The sequence below is a fragment of the Macaca fascicularis genome, chromosome 14 (genome assembly GCF_037993035.2).
Source record: "Macaca fascicularis isolate 582-1 chromosome 14, T2T-MFA8v1.1".
NCBI classification, from domain to species: Eukaryota; Metazoa; Chordata; class Mammalia; order Primates; family Cercopithecidae; genus Macaca; species Macaca fascicularis.
Genome location: NC_088388.1, coordinates 127,614,351 through 127,631,099, shown reverse-complemented (window position 1 = coordinate 127,631,099; position 16,749 = coordinate 127,614,351). Strand labels below are relative to the sequence as shown.

Sequence of the window (16,749 nt, the reverse complement as noted above, 5' to 3'; positions counted from 1 at the left end):
AATTAAATGTTATTTTTATAAACAATTTGTTTAGATTTATAAACTTATTTCTTGCTCAATATTTCTACCTTATGTCTCAGTTTATTCTTTTAGAATCCCTTTTCTTCTAAAGTACATATTTTAGAAAAATTTTTTGGTGAGGTTTTGTTGGTGGGAACTCTTCAGTTTTTGTTAGTCAGAAAATACTTTTTTTGGCTCTTATTTTTACATGATAGTTTAGGTACGAATAAAGTCTTGGTATATCTATGTTCTCAGAACTTAAGGATATTCTTAAACTGTTCCATCTGTTACTGTTGAGATGTTAGGTGTTTTATAGTTACTTAGATATTTCCTATTTCTGGAACTGTTTATTCCTTCCTGCAGTTCTCGGTTTTTATCTGGTACCATTTCTCTTTAGCCTGAAGAACTTGTTATAGTTTTTTTGTTGGACTAGTCTACTGGAGACAAATTCTTTCAGATTATTTTTATTTGTGAATGTTTTTATGTTGCTTAATTTCTGATGGTTATTTGCATGAATCATATTAATAGTATTGACAACATTTCTTTCAGCACTTAAAAGATGTTTTCTTTTTGTCTTCTCCTCTCTCTTGTTTCTGGTGAGAGGTCAGCTGTTATTTATACTTTTCCCCCATGAGTCATGTTTGTTTTTTCTTTATAGATTGAAAGGTTTTTTCTTTTATCTTTCCTTTTCAAAATTATAATTATGATATGTTTAGTACTGATTTATTCATTTAGTTTGGGGTTCACTGAGTTTCTTGATTTTGAAGCTGATGTTTTCACATATTTGGAAAGTTCTCATCTGGTATCTCCTAAGATATTCTGCTTCATTCTCTCTTATCTTCTTCTGGTACTGCAATTATATTTGTGGTTATCTGTTTGACATTCTCTTAGGGAGCTGAACTGTATTGTTATTTTTGTTCATTGTTTTTTTCTCTTAGTGATTCAATGTGGATACTTCTTATTGACCTGTTTTCAAGTTCACTGCTTCTTTCATTTACTGTTGCCAGTTTGCTGTTAATATCTGATATAAAAAAACATTTTTGGCATTTTTTATGGAATTTTTTTCGTAGTTTCAATCTCTGCTGGATTTCCCATATTTTCTTTTGACTACTCTAAGTACCACACATATGTGGAATCAAGTGTCTGTCTTTTAGTGATTGGTATATTTAACATTAGCACAGTGTTCATCCCTGTTGTAGCATATGTCCGAATTTTTTTCTTTTTAAAGGCTGAGACTGAATAATATTTCATTTTGCATGTTGGTGTACATGTGTAAATGTGTGCACCACATTTTGATTATCCAGTCATCTGTTGACGGACATTTAATAATTCTCCTTTTAAGTTTTTTGAGGACCACCATTCTGTTTTCCATGGTGGCAGTACAAACACCACCAATAATGCACAAGGGTTTCAGTCACTCTAATTTGAAACCAGCACTTGTTGTTTTCTGTTTTTGGATAATAGATGTCCTTATGCGTGTGAAGTGGTATCTCATTGTAGTTTAGATTTGCATTGGCTGATGATTAGTGATTTTGAACATCTTTTTGTGTGCTTTCTGGTCATTTGTATATCTTCTTCGGAGAAATGTCTGTTCTCCAGTACTTTGCCCATTTTTAAATTGTTTCTGTTTTTGTTATTGTTGTTAGGTGATAGGATAGGAGTTCTCTCATTTTGAACCTATGGGTCTCATTGCATGTGAGATTGGTGTCTTGAAGACAGCATACCAATGGGTCTTGGTTCTTTATCCAGTTAGCCACTGTGTGTCTTTTAATTGGGGCATTTAGCCCATTTACATTCTAGGTTGGTAGTGGTATGTGTGGATTTGATCCTGTCATCATGATGTTAGCTGGTTATTTTGCAGACTTGTTTATGTGGTTGCTTTATAGTATCATTGGTCTGCTTATTTCAGTGTGTTTTTGTAGCAGCTGGTAACAGTTTTTCTTTTCCATATTTAGTGCTTCCTTCAGGAGCTCTTGTAAGGCAGGTCTGGTGTTAACTAATTCCCTCAGCATTTGTTTGTCTGAAAAGGATCTTATTTCTCCTTTGCTTGTGAAGCTTAGTTTCACCAGATATGAAATTCTGTGTTGGAATTTTTTTTAAGAATGTTGAATATTGGCTCTCAATATCTTCTGGTTTGTAGGGTTTCTGCTGAGAGGTCTGTTGTTAGTCTGATGGGCTTCCCTTTGTAGATGACCAGACCTTTCTTTCTAGCTGCCTTTCACATTTTTTCTTTCATTTTGACCTTGGAGAATCTGATGATTATGTGTCTTGGGGATGATCTTCTTGTGAAGTATCTTACTTGAATTCTCTACATTTCCTGAATTTGAATGTTGGCTTCTCTAATTAGGTTGGGGAAGTTCTCATGGATGATATCCTGAAATATGTTTTCCAATTTGGTTCCATTCTGTTCATCTCTTTCAGGGGCACCAGGGTGGTTGTAGATTTGGTATCTTTTACACAGTCCCATATTTCTTGGAGGTTTTATTTATTCGTTTTCATTCTTTTTTCTCTATTCTTGTCTGTCTTATTTCAGAATGCCTGTCTTCAAGCTTTGAGATTCTTTCCTCTGCTTGGTCTGTTCTGCTATAAATACTTGTGATTGCATTATAAAATTCTTGTAGTGTGTTTTTCAGCTCTATCAGGTTGGTTACATTATTTTCTATACTGGCTATTTTGTCTGTCAGCTTCTGCATTGTTTGTCATGGTTTTTAGCTTCCTTGGATTGGGTTTTAGTGTACTCCTGTAGTCCAGTGATCTTCATTCTTATACATATTCTGAATTCTGTTTCCATTTCAGGCCAGTTCAGGACCCTTACTGGAGAGATGATACATTCGTTTGGAGAGTAGAAGGCATTCTGGCTTTTTGAGTTTTCAGGGTTCTTGTGCCGATTCTTTCTCATCTTTGTGGGCTTATCTACCTTCAGTCTTTTAGGTTGCTGGCCTTTGGATGTTTTGTTCTCCCTTTTATCCTGTTTGATGACCTTTAGGGTTTGATTGTGTTATAAAGGGGATTCAGCGGATTGGCTTCATTTCTGGAAGTTTTTTGGGGGGCCAGTGCTCTGCTCCCAACTGTATTGCACCCAGACTTTGTCCTTTGTCTCCTTGAGGTTAGTTAGGAATTTACTGTGTCAGTGGAGGCCAAAGTGCTTGTGGACTGCTGATCACTACACTCCAATGGGTGGTGACGGTCAAAGCATTTCATAGTGTGGTGATAGCAGGGTCCATCCTTGTAGCAGCAGCTGCAACAGAGTGCTAGTGGATGCCAGCGTGCTTGCCTTCCTGTGGGCGTTCACCACAGTGGCAGAGGCAGCACAGCTGTGGGGTGCGTGGAGACCCCTTGTTGGTTACTTTGCACACAGTTGTGCTGGAGGTGGTGTTGGCTTGGGAGCTGGTGGGTGCGGCTCTGGGTGCCTTCTCTGTGCCCCATAGCAGAAGTGGTTGCTCAGGTGGGAGAGGATTCACTGTTCTCTGTGCAGTGTTAGTATAAGGGCAGGGTACAGGCAGGGTTGGGGTTGGCTGGTTCTGCCCGCCAAGGCTCCATCTACAGTGGCGGTCGGCAGGTGGAGGTAGGGTGGATTGCACTCTTGTTCACTGGTGGAGAAAGGAAAGCAAAACCTGCCCACACTGACATATACCATCAAAGTGATGTGGGGAGTTGCCATGGCTTCAGGGGAGGCTGACATATGGGGAGGGAGTGTGGGCTCATGCATGGTCATAGGTGCCACCCCACTGCAGCTCTCCACAGGTCAGGCATGGTCCAACAGTGCAGAAGCTATGATACAGCTCCCAGGACATGCGAGGCTGGCCTGCAAACATGTGTGGCCAGGCTGGGTCCTTGGGAGAGGGCAGCACACCAAGGGATGGTCAAATTGGACCAGCCCCATCTGATGGGCAAGACTGTCTTGCAGAGATCAGGTCTAGCAGTTCCCCTTGAACTAAAGTCACCTGTGGTTGCAAGTTGAGCCTAGGAGCATGGCCACTCCTAAATGTGCTCTGCTATGGATGCTCCTGCATCAAACCTTCTGGGCTCCACATCAGCTGGCTTGCTGCCCCTACCACTTCTCTAAGAAGCTCTCCCTGCCAATTCAGTGTACATGGTGGTTGAGGGGGGGGTCTCTTCCTGCCAGAGTTTCAGAGGCCTGTGGCAAGTGCAGGTTGCTCCTTACCAGTTCAACTCACCTGTTCCCCTGGAGCTGTTAGGATCCAGGAATGAGTCCTGGTGCAGTGCACAGTAGGGCCATGCAGGATTCCCAGCTTTCTCCCCCTTCAGCCCAGCTTCTGTGTCTTCCCTGTGTACACTCTTGATGCCTTGCCTCTGAAGATTTATTAGAAGCACACCAGTCATCTCAGTCTCTCGGTGGGAGCTCTTTCACCTGGCTGCATCTAGTCAGCCATCTTGCTCTCCCCCACCACTTATAATTGTTGTATCTTCTTTGTGTATTGAACCTTCTATTAATATATAATATTCTTTTTTGTCTCTAAACTTTTTGGTTTAATGTCTGTTTTATTTATTTTTAGTGTAGTCACCTCCACTCTCTTTTGGTTTCAATTTGCATAGAATATCTTTTTCCATCCTTCCACTTTCCATCTATTTGTGTATTTGGGTCTAAAGTGTATCTCTCATAGCCACCGTATATAGTAATGCATCACTTAACAGGGTTATTTTCTGAGGGATATATTATTAGGTGATTTTGTAGTTGTGAATATCTTTAAAATGTACTTAGAGAAGGTATAGCCTACTATATACCCAAGCTATCTGGTATAGCCTATTGCTTCTAGGCTACAAACCTGTTCAGAATGTTACTTTACTGAATACTATAGGCAGTTGTAACACAATGGTAAGCATCTGTGTATCCAAATATGTCTAAATATGGAAAAGATATAGTAAGAATGTGGTTTTGTAATCTTTTGGGTCCACTGTGATATATGTATGCAGTTCGTCGTTGACCAAAATGATGTTATGGTGGCACATCACTGTAATTGAATTATGTTACTTTGTTATTCTGCCAATCTCTGTCTTTGATTATACAGTTTATTTCATTCACATTAAAAGTAATTACTGAGAAGGAGGGACTTCTCTCATTTTTCTATATGTTTTCTTTGTGTCTTATAGCTTTTTTGTTCCTCATTTCCTGCATTAATGCTTTTTAAATGTGTTTAGTTGATTTTTTTATTGTGAAATGTTTAGATTTCTTTCTTATTTTCTTTTGTTCACATTCTATAGCTATCTTTTTGTGGTTGCCATGAGGATTACATTCAACATTCTAAAGTTATAACATTCAAATTTGAATTTATGCTGGTTTAAGTTTATTAACATAGAAAAACTCTGCTCCTATAATAGCTCCAACGTCTCCTCTTTTGGTTGTTGATTATCGCAAAATCACATCTTTATACATTTTTCTGTTCTGAAACATAAATAATTTTTAAAATGTATTATTCTTTGAAGTGATGTAGGAAAGGACGTGGAATTACAAACCAGAGTTAAAATAATGCTAGCTGCACTTTGGGAGACTGAGGCGGGTGGATCACGAGGTCAGGAGATTGAGACCATCCTGGCTAACACAGTGAAACCCCAGTGAAATCAGTAAAATAATACAAAAACTTAGTTGGGCATGGTGGTGGGCGCCTGTAGTCCCAGCTACTCAGGAGGCTGAGGCAGGAGAATGGCATGAACCCAGGTGGCGGAGCTTGCAGTGAGCCAAGATCGCACCACTGTGCTCCAGCCTGGGTGACAGAGCAAGACTCCATCTCAAAATAATAATAATAATAATAATAATAATAAATAATAATAGTAATGCTAGCCTTTAGACTAATAATTTTCTTTTAAGAATTAGTCTCTGAAATCATTTAGATAAAAAGTAGAGTTACATATCATTGTACAGTAATACAGGCTTTTATAATTGTCCATATATTTACCTTTATTGAGTTCTTTCTTCTTCATATGGCTTTGAGTTAGTAGTGTTTGTGTGTATGTGTTTTAATTTATTTTACCCTGCAGGACTTCCTTGAGAATTTCTGTGTGGCAGGTCTAGTGGTAATTGACTCCCTCAGCTCTTCTTTATCTGGGAATATCTGAAGTTGGGCTTTTTAAAATCTGGGAGCATCTCCCTTACTTTTTAAGGACAGTTTTGCTGGTTATGGAATTAGTTGTTGCCAGTTCTCTTAGCACTTTGAATATATTGACCTGCTGTTTTTTGACCTTTAAAGTTTCTAATGGGAAATCTCCTAATCTTATTGATGATCCCTTGCAGGTGTTGAGTCACTCCTATATTGACTCTTTCAAGCTTGCCTCCTTATCTTTGTATTTTGAACATTTGGTTATCAGGTATCTTAGTGTGGGTCTCTCTGAGTTTATCTTACTTAGAATTCATTGAGCTTCTTGGAGGTTTATATTCATGTCTTTTATCAATTTTGGGAAGTTTGGGGCCATTATCTTTTCAAATAATCTCTTTGCCCCTTTCTCTCTCTTCTTTTATTCTGGTACTCCTACATATGTATGTTGGTTTGCTTGAGGGTGTCCCATGGGTCCCTTAGGCTCTTATTACTTATCTTCAATCATTTTTTCTTCCTATTACTCAGATTCAATCATTTCTATTGTCTTATCTTTAAGTTAACTAACTCTCTTTTCTGCCTGCTCAAACCTGCCTTTGAATCCCTCTAGTGAATTTTTCATTTCAGTTTTTATACTTTTCAGCTACAAAATTTGATTTTGGTTTCTAGGCTTTTTACCTCTTTATTGATACTTCTATTTTGTTTATATAATGTTTTCTTGACTTTTTCCACAACTTCCTTTAGGTCTTTGAACATCTTTAAGATAGTCGTTTGTCTTGTAAACCTACTATCAGATCTTTTTCAGAAACAGTTTTTAATTTCTATTTTTATTAAAAAAATTTGTAGAGATGGTGTTCTATGTTACCCAAGCTGGTCTTGAACTCCTGGCCTCAAGCTATCCTCCTGCCTCAGCCTCCCAAAGTACTGGATTACAGATGTGAGCCACTGTGATTCATTTTGATTAATTTTTACCTTTGAAAGGTTCATACTTTGTTTCTTTATATGCCTTGTGATTTTTTTTTTTTTTTTGAAAAATGGACATTTGAATCTAATGATGTGGTAACTCTGAAAACCAGATTCTCCTCCTTCCCCAGGGACTGCTGTTTTTATTGTTTTTGGTTTTTTGATTGTTGTAGTCTATCTCTGTGCCAAAGATCAGTCTGAATTGGAACTTAATGTCTTCTTTGGTCTTTCCTAAGCCTGTACCTTTCTCTGAGCATGTGTGGTCACTTTCTGATTTTCTCTATAGGTGCAGTTGCTTTTGAATGTCCTAGTCTATTATATTTTCCCGAAGGAGGAAAAAGAGAAAAATAAAGGGGGACAGGGAAGGAAGAGGGTGTTGGCCCTTTATGTCTGCTGGAAGTCACTTTAGCCAGAGGAGCATGGGCCTGCAAACAGTGGAGCTAGGTGTAATGGACACATAGCTATTTGCACCTCTGCAATTCAAAGCAGTGATCTGCAGTCATAGCATAGATCTCTGAAATTTGGAGGCAGTGTTCTTTTTGTCTGTCTTGGCTCTTGTAAGGTAGGTGTATGCTGCTCCCGGAGTATGTGCACAGCTGCCTGCTATAGGGGTGGCGGGGGTATAGGGAGCTGTTATTTTTTAAGTGCTGATGTTGACCAAAATGAACTACAGTTTCCCATACAAGCCTTCCCTTGAAAGTTGCAGGCCTTCAGTAGGTACCAGAGTTGTTACAATAGTTACACACCAGGCAGATTCTGCCAGTGCAGTTATTGTCTAGGTGGAAAGATGGATTCCTGGTGCTTCTGAGTCTGCCATTTTTCCAGAATCTTCTCTTTCTCCTGTGCTTTTGCATATTGTTTGCCTATTGAACTGTATTTTAGAATCTCTATTATATTTAATTTACATTCTCTTTCTTATTATTTTTATATCTGGCCCAATTCTGTGTCTGCTTTATTTTACCCTTGCTTCTCGTGCCCATGTGTCACATTTGCTTGCTTATCTGTGTGTTTTGTAATTCTTTCATGTGAAATATATGAAAAAACAGCTGAGACCAAAGTCAGTAAACTGACCTCCAGGAAAGGGCTTATCTCTTCTTCTTTCAGTCTGTTGAAGTGAGGTGGTGCATCAGGCTGATCTCTATTTGATACAGATCTGGTCTCTTATGACAGCTTTACTTTGATTGAGTTTATCACTGCTTTAAATATTTTGAAGTTAAGGTTCTGAGATTTCTTTCACAAGGAAAATTGAAGAGTGGTGAGATGCTGAAGATATCCTTGTGCTTTGCTATGAAGCCCCAAATCTTCTGAGCTGAGGGAGAACATGTTTTCTTTCTCTGCTTGCAGCCTGGTCGCTGCTTCTCTTGTCTGTCCAGTTCTTTCCCCCAGCACTTTGTGCCTCTGGAGAGCACTCTTCCCCTTGCCCTACCCAAGAGCTTTGAGGGTAGCTGTGAAGGCCTGCAGTTTCTCCCAGCTCTTCTGTGCCACCTCCATCCTTCAGTTGTTAAGTGTCCTGAGTGCTTTCAGAGGGGTATCTCCCAGTTCTCTTTTCCCCTCTGTTTCACTGCCATGCTCCCAGTCAAGGGAGGTTAGCTGCCTTGTGCTTGGGGAGGCTTCCCATACTTCAAGGTTCATTCTCTCAGTTCTCTTCCTCCCCTGCAGCCTTTGGTTTACTCACCCGATGCCCTTGGTGTGTACCTGTGGGAATCAGTTGATGGGTGAGTGTCAACTCTCTGCTACAGGGTGCTCCTTGTAATTTGAGTTTATCACTTTAGTTTATGTGCAGTCACTCAAGGTTTGGCTGGTTTCTCCTTACCCCGTCTAACACAGATTCTTTTTCTCTGGTATCTCTGCCAGGCGTCTCAGCACATCTTTGAGTCTCTTCTGTCTCATGAAAGTGTTGTCACTTTCGGAAAGCTAGTTCATGTAGGTTTCTTTTCACCCTTAATTATTTGGTTTCTTTTTAAAACTTTGCTTTTGTCATTAACCTGGCTTTTTTGGGCTACTGGGAGAATGATTGTTATCTTGTGAACAACTTCTTAGTATCTGAAGTTTAAAAAAATACTTTGTGATACCACTTTCCTCAATAGAGAATATGTCTCCATCAACCTTGTATTTCATATAGTATGAATTATAATGGTACATTACATTTATTAAGTATTAGTTACCTGGGTGGACACTGTCCATGCATCATCGCATTTAATACCCACAGACTTGAAAATACATAATATTGTGTCATCCTCAATTTCCAGTTGAGAGCCTAAGCAGGTAGGTCAATATTACATAGCCAATTATAAACACATTTGAACTTAGGGTTGTCCGTCTCTGGGACCACGTTTGCAAATTGACATCCAAAGATGGGGTAGGTGTATAACATAAGTGAGTAAAGCAAGTGGGGAATAAGAAAAATAACAAAGCAAGTAGCATGATGAATGACAGTTAATACTCAGCCTAGATACTAGCAAGAAAACTAGAGGGTAGTCAGCTCTGTGGCAGACTTTCTTGGGGAATAGATACCTCATTTAAAGGTGATGGTCATTTCTCAGCTGTAGCTAGCTGTTGCCCATGTGAGAATGTAGGTCCAGTCTTCCCAATTTTCTGATTTTTCAGTAGAAGCCAGAAATCTGTATCATGAAAAATACATGTTGGTAGCTGGTTTAAATAAAACTAAAATCCAGTCTGCAGACCTATATGGTGAATTTTTTTTTGAAATTTTAAATTTCAAATCTTTGTGGATACAGAGTAGGTTTATATATTTATAAGGTATATGAGATGTTTTCATGCAGGCATGCAATGTGTAATAATAGCATCATGGAAAATGGGGTATCCTTCCTTCAAGCATGTATCCTTTGTGTTACAGACAATCCAGTTATACTATTTTAGTCATTTTAAACTGTACAGTTATTATTAACTATTGTCACCTTGTTGCTATCACATATTAGGTCTTTTTCATTCTTTCTATTTATTTTGTACCCATTAACCATCCCCACCTCCTCCTCACCCCACTACATGGTGATTCTGAAATTAAACATGTCCATAGACCCAACCTGTTACTGAGCAGCCAGTTTTTTATCTGTGTAATAAGGTCTGAGCTTGTTTAAACTGTTAAGTCATACTATCTCTCAGTGCTTAGTTTCATGTATGTACTAAATAGATTAAGGAAGTGAAGACCCTTAGATGTAAGCTACACTATATTTTATCTGAAACACCAAGTCCTTCATTCATCTGCCTTAAGCAATAAAGTTCTTATATAAGGTATGTCTCACATTAAGCTGATGCTCACCTGGAGATGATGCTCCAGGTATTATGAATTCTTAGTTTATTCTTGTTCACTAATAATGACTTTCTTTCCCTCTCTTCTTTTTTTTCTGTGATGTAGCTTTCACTTTCAGAAGAACAGAATGAAGTAATGAAAAATGGCTGTGAATCTAAAGAGCTGGTCTACCTCGTGCAGATTGCTTGTCAGGTGATTTTGTGAATGTATTCTCCATTTCATATGAAGTTAAAAATTATTAAAAATTAGGTTGAGTGATTATTAGATTTCTTTCTATAACGTGATTTGCCTAAAGGATTATAATCCACAGAAAAATACTTATATAATACTGAAATGAGATTGTGCAATAATGATTATTGTAAGAAAATAAATGGTATTCTTTTAAAACGGAAATAAATGTATTCATACAATACTACATGGAATGTGGAGTTGAGCATTGCAACTTGTATGTCTTCTCTTTGCACTTTTAGAAAGTTCCTAAGGCTTTTGACACTTATGAGTAAATAACAATGACTGTGGTAATCAAGATGTTTTCGTTCTTTCTCACAGTCACGTTGGCATTTCTGCATGTACTCAGAGTTGAAGTCTTCTATTTAGTAGAATTCGTTTTATAGATATTTAATCCATACCCTTAAGTGAAAATACCTTTATTAAGACTAAAGGAAAGATATTTATTGATCATTACGTTAAGTGATTCAGCTATTGATCACATATTATAGCAAAATAGTAGCTTATGTTGTCTCTGCTTCAGATGCACACTTTTTCTAACTGAGACATTAAGTTTCTCTTTGGTGTGACAATAGAATATGTGCATGTTTTTGTTGTTATTTCTTGACTTTTAATATTAGAACTTTTTTGAAGGTAATGACCATGACTTGCTCTTAATGAGACTTAAAATATGTCCTTTGTAGCATTGATTATTTCCCCCATCATGTAAGCACTTAGTATAGTTCTTTTATTCACTTATTCTACATTCTTTAAGCTTTTTGCGTACTGGTGAATTAGTCATTGTAAAGAAAGTATTTAGGAGGAAAGCTTTCTTCTATACAAAGTTTTCAGCTATCTTTGGGAGACAGTAATATATGGGCATTTATATTTTTAATCAAAAAGTATTAATCATGTACCTGAAGCTAAATGATCCAGAAAAGTCCAGTGCTTTTATCATGTGTGATATACTGAAGTTTTTAGTTGTGGTCACCTTAAGGAAAACCTTCCAGAATTAAGTGCGTTTCTTTTTAGGTGTCAGAGTATAGGATTGGAAATCTAATTTTAGCTTGTATATAAATAAGTAAGATGGCCAAATTCACACATTGTTCATGTGTGTTTTATTGCATGTCACCTCAGCTTCTTTGAGAATGTAGGGAAGCTCTTAATTACTAAGTTTCATGCCATATTTCATAAAATGCTTCCATTTGGTGAGTTAATTTTTAAGTGAAAATATTGAGTGCATTTATGATAAGTTATTACTAATAGATGGATGAAGATCATATCTTTTTTGTCTAGAGTACATCGTTGGTGTGTCAGGAATGAATTTCTTAATCCCTCTACAACCTAAGACGTTTTAGCGTCTCTTTTTCTCACCATTAATTTCCATATGCTTCGAGAATGCAAATGTTCTTATTCTTATGAACAAAACATAACATCAACAAAAATTAAAAAACATCTGTGCTGTTTTTTAAAATGACCTTCAGAAGGCAAGCATGGTATTTTGGTACCAAATATTATAATGTATAATTGTTACTTGATTGTATATTCATGTGCAGTATTGGTGACCTAGATAGATAGTTCGTTTCCTGGTATAACTATCTCGTCAAGCTTCTTAAAAAATTTCATACTACTTGGTATACCATTTGTTATATCAAAGTAGTAACTAAGTGCATTGTAATAATGCATTTGTACCTGTTCTTTGCCTCATTGTATGTAATCATTGATATATTCCCATGGCCTACCCCTGTATTCTTGCCATATTGTGTTAGCCATAAAGCATATTAAACTAGAATCATACTTTTTTATAACTAAGAGAGAAAAAGATGTACAATTAGACCTTCCAGTTTTGCAGATGAGGAAACTGAGGTCCAAATTACTGAAGTGGCTGTCCTAAGCGATATTGAATGTTAGCAGTGGGGACTGTGAGGATTTCAGTTTCTTGACTGCCACCTTTTTCTGTGTCTATTTCAGTCTATAACAAAATTTGAGAAATTGCTTAATCTTCAGATAAGACCACCATTATACACTGATGTAATCTGTTTCAGAAGTTATTTACAAATTTTGTCTCTGTCAGTTTCTACTTTTTAATAATATCACTTGACATTCTTTTTGTTTAACCAAAATTCTTGGTCTTTCATCTTAACCCTTTCTTCTCTTGTTCTGTTAGCTTATAAAAGTGACAAATTGATTGACTGTAATCGTTTTTCTTTCTGTAAGTTAAGTGATACTGATTTCTTTCAGTCTTATCTTGGAAACTTTGAAATGTGTCTATGCCTGCCCTTAAAAGTGTTTATTTCTTTCTAAATCGTGAGCCCAGAAATATAAACTCTCTTCCAGTTTACATTTGGAACCTTCAAATCTAGAACCCCTACGGGAGCGCCCAGGCCAACTGGGGACTGAAATCTTAGTGATAGTAAAAGTATTTAAACAGCTGATACAGCATGGACCCAAAGCAATAGAACAGATACTAGTTATACAGATCTCATTTACCCGTCTTGGTGTGTCTTAGCTGAATATTAGCCGTGGATAAAATGTTCTTTAAGCTGTCTTGAATGATAAGGCTGTAATGCTGTGGTGAGCCCGCAACTCCCTCCCTTTCATAGTAATTAATTAGAATTACATGTCGTGCTGCAGATATCCCCTCTCTTATCTTTTTATTCTCTTCTCTCAGTAAATGAACAAAAGTGTCTGTTTAGAGAACAAACAGACCAGCTGCTGTGGATGAGGAACCTTCTCAAGAAAGTTAATGTATTTAGGTTGAAATTCATGGAAATTAATAAAAATTCTCGTAATCTCAGGAATATGTCATAGTAGATATGAAATTTAATAATTTTAAAAGGCCAAAATTAGATAAACCCTGACACTAATTATACTGAGCCCCACTACACAGAATAAAATGTTTTATGAGTTTAACATCAGTGTTACTAGGTCCTAAAAGTATTCTATCTTTTATTGCTTTATTCTTTAGCAAATAAGCATCAGCTTTTAATGTTCATTTTAAAGCGGCAAATTTAAGCCCAGCTGTGGTGGTCATTTTTTTCTACATGTGCTGTAATAAAAGTCTTGTTTTGATCTTTTCCTTCTGTAAATCTAGTTTTTTTGGTATAAGAATAATGGTTGCTTAGTAAAATACTTAGGATTTTAATGTTTCACTGTCAGCTTTATAGTAGTTGATGTTAATGGTTCCTATTTAAGTAAAAAGTGTATTAACTACCTTTGTATTTTAAGCAGAATTAATCAATATTTAATAGTTTGATTTTTCTGAAGATCAAGTATTTTTAAAATATATACAGTAGCCTGAATGCTCTTATGTCATGGTAGGTGGGGTAATCACTTGGTTTAGGGGAATACTTCCTTGCCTCAAAATATCTCCTGTGTTCTAAGGTTCTCTTGCTTGAAATTCCATCATCAAAAATGCATTCCCTGGTATTAAATAACTCCTTTTCCATTCAGGGCATTAGAAAATGCTGTTAACTACAGGAGTGGGAGTAAATATTAACGTTTATAGAACATATGTATATGAACAAAATATATACGCAGATTGCCAGGACTTTTATTTAAACCTCATAATGCTTCTGTGAAAGGTAGCTGTCATTTATTCCCGTTTCATAGATGAGTAAAGTGCTGTTCATTGATGTTGAGTAACTTGCATACATTTCTGTATTTAGGGTAGGTCCAGGCTGAAATTTAAATCAGGTCTTTTTTTTTCCCCTCCGTCTTTTCATTGAACTTCATCCATTTAAAAAGATAATTGATAGCCTCCGTTGTTTTTCAGATAATCCCATAACAAAGGGACTTCCAAGGACATGAGCAAAGACTGTTCTTAGAACGGCAATTATTTCTAAAATTTGTCCATTTCTTTTCCATTTTTATTGTTACCAAGCTAGCTCCAGCATGATCTCTTGTTTGGGCTGATGTTTGCATCCTATAGTCTATTATAACCTTATGAACTGCCAGAATGGTGTAAAATGTAAATCAAATCTTGTTACTATCATGGTTAAAACTCTTGAATAGATTCCCACTGCATGTAGAACTAAACCCAAACTGCTTACCAGGGTCTATGAGGGTCCTACACAATCTGGGTATGCCTGCCTCCTCTGTATCATTTCAGGACAATCCCTCCTCACTCCCATGCTGTGGTCACACCAGTTTTCAGGCAGTTTGTAAAAAGGCCAAAGTTTTTTCCTGTAACAAGGCCTTGAACTTTGATCATCCCATGACTCTGTTCACACCGTTGCCACATCTGGTAGCTTCTCAGTCTTTAGGACTTGATTTAGATACCACCTCCTTAGAAAGGCTGTTTCTGACCCTATGCGAAGTAGATCCTTATTTCTTCAGAGTATGAAACTATCATTTTATTTGTGTTTGTTTACTTTAAAAAGTATTTGTTTTCCTCACTAGAAACAAATTCTAAGAAGTCTGGTTTATTGTTTATCATTTCTGTATCGCACCTCTGGTGCTTACTACAGTGCTTAGCACCATGTGAGTGGTCAGTAAATAACTAGTGAATAAACGAGTGAAAGAGGAACAAATTCTTTTCATAGAAATCTGATCCTACATACATTGCATACATTGGGATATTTTTTTCTCATTCTGCTTCCTCAGCCTTATCAAGAATTGTTGATTTTTGTCATGCTTGTATAGTAGTAATTGGTAGTAAGTAGTAATGCTTGCTCTTTTTTTTTTGGAGACCGGGTCTCTCTCTGTCACCCAGGCTGGAGTACACTATAGGCTCCACCTCCCAGGCTCAAGTGATCCTTCTGCCTCACCTGGCTAATTTTCTACTTTTTGTAGAGACAGCGTTTTGCTGTATTGCCCAGGTGGTCACGAACCAGCTCAAGTGATCCACCTACCTCTGCCTCCCAGAGTGCTGCAATTACAGGCATGAGCCATTGTGCCCAGCTGGTAGCAATAATTCCTAAGATTAAGAATTAGCAAATTAAAATTTCGGCAGGAGTATATAAGGAAGAGATTTTGATTTATTCCGTTACACAGTTTCTGAACTTTAAAAATACTCTGGTTATTTATTCAGTCTGTTTGGAAATCGGTTGATCAAGGCTCTATTTTATTTATTTATTTATTTATTGAGATGGAATTTCACTCTGTCGCCAGACTGGAGTGCAGTGGCGCAATCTCGGCTCACGTTAACCTCCAACTCCCAGGTTCATGTGATTCTCCTGCCTCAGCCTCCTGAGTATCTGGGATTACAGACACACGCCACCATGCCCAGCTAATTTTTGTATTTTTAGTAGAGACAGGGTTTTACCATGTTGGCCAACATGGTCTTGAACTCCTGACCTCGTGATCCACCCGCCTCGGCCTCCCAGAGTGCTGGGATTACAGGTGTAAGCCACCGTGCCTGGCCAATCAAGGCTATATTTTTACATATGAAAGTACTTTACATTTAAAGTTCTTGTTTTATATCTGCTGAAAATACAAAATATTTACTAGTTTTATAGTTTTACTCAGCGAATTTAATGTAGTTTTAGATGATTTGCAAGTTATGTGTTAGAGTTTTAATTTTATAAGTGGAGATGTATATAAAAGATCAGACATTTTGCTGGCCTAAAAATATGTTTAAGAAGTTGAAAGAAATCACTTCATGAATATATGAGGAACTGCATTTTGAAATCTAATTCCCCGCATTAACTTTTTGAAGCTCTGAAGGCATTTGTGTGGTTGGTAGTTGACACTTTTTTTTTTGAGTAACACTGCTTAGATGGAAGATGATTATTTTTCAAAAAATCAATAACTTTTTATTTTTCAGACAAGTTTTGCATTCACAGCAAAATTGAACAGGAAATAATAGAGTTCCCATATGCTCCATGTTCTGACACACATGCGACATCCCCCACTGTTGACGTCCCACACCACAGTGGTACATTGGTTATCATTGATGAACCTACATTGATACATCATTATCAAAGTTTATAGTTTACATTAGGGTTTACTCTTGGAGGTGTATTTTCTGTAAGTTTAGAAAAATGTAAAATGACATGTATCACCAGTATAGTATCATACAGAATAGTATTATAAAAATCCTCTGTGCCCCTCCTATTCATCTTTCCCTTTGCCCTAACCCCTGGCAACCGCTGATCTTTTTACTGTCTCCATAGTTTTGCCTTTTCTAAGATATCACATAGTTGGAGTCATACAGTATATCTCCATTCACTTAGTAATATGCATTTACATTTCCTACATGTCTTTTTATGGCTGAGAGTTCATTTCACTTTAGCACTGAAAAATATTCATTGTCTG

The 16,749-nt window shown here is 37.1% G+C and overlaps 1 protein-coding gene across 13 annotated transcripts in view; it reads left to right on the top strand.

Annotated features, from left to right (window-relative positions):
- ARHGAP32 (Rho GTPase activating protein 32) overlaps positions 1-16,749 on the top strand; it is a 306,989-nt gene that overhangs the window by 163,711 nt on the left and 126,529 nt on the right. For all 13 annotated transcript variants that reach the window (XM_045370763.2, XM_074015632.1, XM_045370762.2 and 10 more), the window contains one exon: positions 10,390-10,476. In XM_045370763.2, coding sequence (XP_045226698.2) covers positions 10,390-10,476 — 87 coding nt within the window. The remainder of the gene's footprint in view (positions 1-10,389; positions 10,477-16,749) is intronic.